Genomic DNA, 4,140 nt, shown 5'->3' with positions numbered 1-4,140 from the left:
GTTTTTGCTTCGAACAGTATGTTTCCAAGTACCATCACTGTGTTAAGAGCCTCAGTTGAGGAGGCCCCTTGAACAGACTGCAGGGGGGTAGGAAGTTCTAGTCTTGTCCCTGAGAATCTAGACTCTTCTGTGCTGAGTGGCAAGACTAATGGCTGGGAGAGGGCATGACTGGTGATTTATTTTAGCTTGTATTATGAAGGGCTCCTGTTCACGAGAATGCTTTATAATATAAAGGAGACGTTAACACAGACATAGCTGTACACTTACCTTTAGAATACTTACATATTTTATAATATTTAAGTGAATAAGGTATATGTGTCTGATGCATATGATATACAAATACATCAGTATGTGATCTAAACTTTGGACAGAAGCTAGACACAGTCATGCATGCCTATAATCCCAAAATAAAAAATAAAATTGGCATTTTACTGTTCACTCCATTTCAAAAAAAATAAACTTTTTTCCTAATGGTTTATAGAATTTTCCTTTCAGTCAATTACTGCATGTCCTCACTCATGTAGGGAATGTAAACATGTTGCCCACATAGCAGTGCAGCTCAGCAGAGGCTGGGAAGGGACAGGGGAAGGAGCAGTCAGAGGAGTGGTGAGGGGCATCTGGGCAGAGCTGCAGGGTTGGGGGTCAGCAGTTCTCATGTCTATAGCTCAATGTGGTCACCAGAGTCTGCATCAGGTAATTACATATGACCAAATAAGAGTTTTGAGACTCTGCACACTTAGAAATTATACAATGTGAGAAAATCAAAATGTTTATTCCCAGCAAACAATATCAACATGTATTGAATTCTAATATGAGAGTCCCTAAGTCCAGATATTATGACAGCTAAGGGTTAAAATTAAAAAAATAAATAAATCTGCATTTCAATGTTTAAATGAAACCTGTACTTACACTCTGAATTCTCACATGGTTCCCAATGTTCATACATCTTTAACTTGTCAGCTTTCCTTAGCACTTTTAGTTTTTGTACCAGCGACTGAACCCAGGGCTTCTTATCAGTGATGTACATCCCTAGCCCAATTTTATTTTATTATTTTGAAAAAGGGTCTTACTAATTTACTAGCTGGCCTTGAACTTGACAACCTCCTGTATTGGCCTCCTGAGTAGCTGGGATTTCCTTAGTGTCTTTTACATCCATAGGCTCATGAACTAATTTAGCCTTATCACTTTGTTTTCATGTGTTATTATGGTTCAGTATGTGAAAACACAAATTAAATATTAATTATTACTTATAGGAGATGCTTGGATTAAAGTAAATATATGTTTTCCAGGAAAACATTCTGCCAGTAAGTCATTTCAAAATTCTCTAGAATCACACTGGAGATGTAGTTCAGTAGTAGAAAATGTATCTGGTATGTGTGAGGCACCAGTATAATAAACCCAAGTATAAATTTTACATTTGGACCCCTTGAGTCAGGAAAAATTCTATTGCATTCTTGAAGGCAGACAGAAAACTTGGACTACAAACAAACTCATATTTCAAAGTGAGGTTGGATAATTACACTATAATAAATTCCTCAAGTTCAATAAATGTGTATCTATTTTAATTTTGGTTCTGTTTACCACAATGATTCCACATATTTAAGGGTTTTTTGTTGTTGTTGTTTTGATTTGGTACTGGGCCTTGAACTAAGTGACACTGAGCAAGCCCCATCCCTAGCCCTATTTTGTATTTTATTTATAGACAGGGTCTCACTGAGTTGCTAAGTGCATCACAGTTGCTGAGGCTGGCACTGAACTCACAATCCTTTAACCTCAGCCTCCCAAACTGCTGGGCTGCTGGGATTACAGGTGTGCCCCACTGCACCCAGCTTTGTACATATTTAAGTAGAAAAAATATTGAAATGTGTTTCTGCTAGTATTTGACACTGGACTTGGATCACATAGGTCAAATTGTGATTCTATAACAAAAATTCTTAACATAGGTAGCTGTGTAAAGGAATCAAATCATCCTAAAATCCACTCAGTTCTCTCTCAACAGAGATTCCCAACAGATTGCAATTCTGGTAATTTTTTAGCCTCTCTGAGTTGGTGATAGAGTTGATCAACTATTAAGAGATTTCTATGAATGAGGATCTGCAGAAGTCTAGAAAATTGAACAATTCCACAGAGATCCTTCACCACAGCAATCCTTCCCTGTAGGGAAAATGTACTCCATCCTCTTTCATGCACAGTATCTTGGGTACAGACACGATGAGGTTTTGTTCAGCTTATAGATGAGATGAGCTCAGAGCCCAGGCTCATGGGCTTCTCAAAGTTGAACACTTATCATTTAAATGGAAGATTATATAGGTATATTCAACTTCAGAGGTTGCAATACTTAGCATTTTCTTTGTGAATATATGAACAAAATCACAGTGTTCATGAAAAAACCAGAATAAAGGTAACAGGAAGCTAACATAAAGATGCATGGCCTAAGACATTAAGACTCCTTGCTTAGGAGGGTTTTCTTTCTAATTAAACCCCCATAATTTTAACTGACCAAAAAGTACATAGTCCTTACTAAAAGAAGGACACATACTCCACCCTTGCAGTCACATATCACCAAGAAAAATTCAAGGTTGTATCAGGGAAAGATTTTCTATAACATTGGAGCTTGTGAATGAGAAATATATGACAGGTGTGATCATTTTTAATGCACAGGAAAACACTTCAAACTTTGCATGAAATGTAATCCAGCCATGATTGGGAAATGATGGAAAAAGAGAGAGGAAAGAATGTTTGCCAGGGTGTGTCAGCAAAACTTCAGTTAGAGGGGAATGGGGGCATTGGGATAGGCTAACAAATTTTCCTCCTGACAAAAGTGTTTGCTGAGATGGATGAAATTTAATATTTGTGATAATGAATTTTCTTACTTTTCTCCTAAGACATGTACTCTATGATTCCTTACCCCAAAAGATGAGAGTAAACCACATGATGGATGGCCTTATTAACCCAAGCATCACCTTTTACTCTGAAGTGGGAATTGGGATTGTTGCCAAAACCATCCTCTTTCTGTTCCATGTCATCAAGTTTCTGTGTGACAAGAGGCTCAAGGACATGAACTGGATCATCAGTCTCTTGGCTTTAACCCATCTCCTGCTGCTGCTCAACATGGGGTTCTTAGCTGTAGACACTTTTGCATCTCAGGTGGGGCTTTGGGGTGATGTGATATGTAAATCAGTTGCCTACTTGTACAGGTTGATGAGGGGCCTGTCCATTTATGCCACCTGCCTGCTGAGTGTCCTGCAGGCCATCACCCTCAGGCCCAGAAGCTCCGCCTTGGCAAAGTTTAAGCCTAAGTCCCCACAGGACAACCTGAGGTCCTTTCTCTTCCTGTGGGTCTTCTATATGTCCTTCAGTGCCCACTTCTCAATCTCTGCTGTTGACAACTCCACTGTGACCTCACAGGGCCTTATATTCCTCAGTGACTCCTGCACTATCTTGCCCATGAGTTACTTCCTCAGGCATTTGTTTACCGTCCTGGGTGCATTATGGGATGTATTCCTTATAGGGGTCATGGCCCTCTTCAGTGGGTACATGGTGACCCTCTTGCATAGGCATAAGAGGCAGTGCCAGCACCTTCACGGCTACAGCCCATCTCCAAAAGCCTCCCCAGAACAGAGGGCCACCATGGCCATCCTGCTGCTCCTGGGAATTTTTGTGCTCATGTACTGTTTGGACTGCATCGTCTCCTCCTCAAGAACCATGTGGAACAATGACCCTGTGTGCCATTCTGTCCAGATCATGGTGTTCAGTAGCAATGCCACCATCAAGACAGAGCGTTACCTTTTTGAAATGTTTGTGGGGGAAGGACAGTCAATGTTGGATCATTGCACGATGAGTCAGTTCTTGACCTCAGCCACTGCACCACCATGCATCAATGCATCTTGGCATAGTGAGTTTGCTCTCCGTGTTGGATGAATGCATAAAGTGATTTTTAAAAATGATTACATAGAGCTTGAAAATGAGAAAAACATGACAGATTATTGTCCTTATGGCTCCAACAAAGCTAGTAACTTTATATTTCTGATTGATGTGTGAAAGGAACCTTAGGAAGTTAATATCACTTTCTTTCTCTGAATCAGTCCATATATTTATAGATATGTGAGAGATTTCAGTGGTTTTAATAAATCAAGAGTC

General features: G+C 39.8%; 1 protein-coding gene across 1 annotated transcript; it reads left to right on the top strand.

The window, feature by feature from the left end:
* Positions 1–2,934: 2,934 nt before the first annotated feature.
* On the top strand, positions 2,935–3,921 carry LOC143382337 (vomeronasal type-1 receptor 90-like). The gene has a single exon (XM_076836370.1). It carries the CDS (start codon positions 2,935–2,937, stop codon positions 3,919–3,921), a length of 987 nt encoding a protein of 328 aa, XP_076692485.1.
* Positions 3,922–4,140: the final 219 nt, after the last annotated feature.

Source organism: Callospermophilus lateralis, chromosome 16 (assembly GCF_048772815.1).
Source record: "Callospermophilus lateralis isolate mCalLat2 chromosome 16, mCalLat2.hap1, whole genome shotgun sequence".
In the NCBI taxonomy this organism is placed as follows: domain Eukaryota; kingdom Metazoa; phylum Chordata; class Mammalia; order Rodentia; family Sciuridae; genus Callospermophilus; species Callospermophilus lateralis.
The sequence above is the reverse complement of the archived record's forward strand: the minus strand, read 5'-3'. Positions and strand labels throughout refer to the sequence as shown.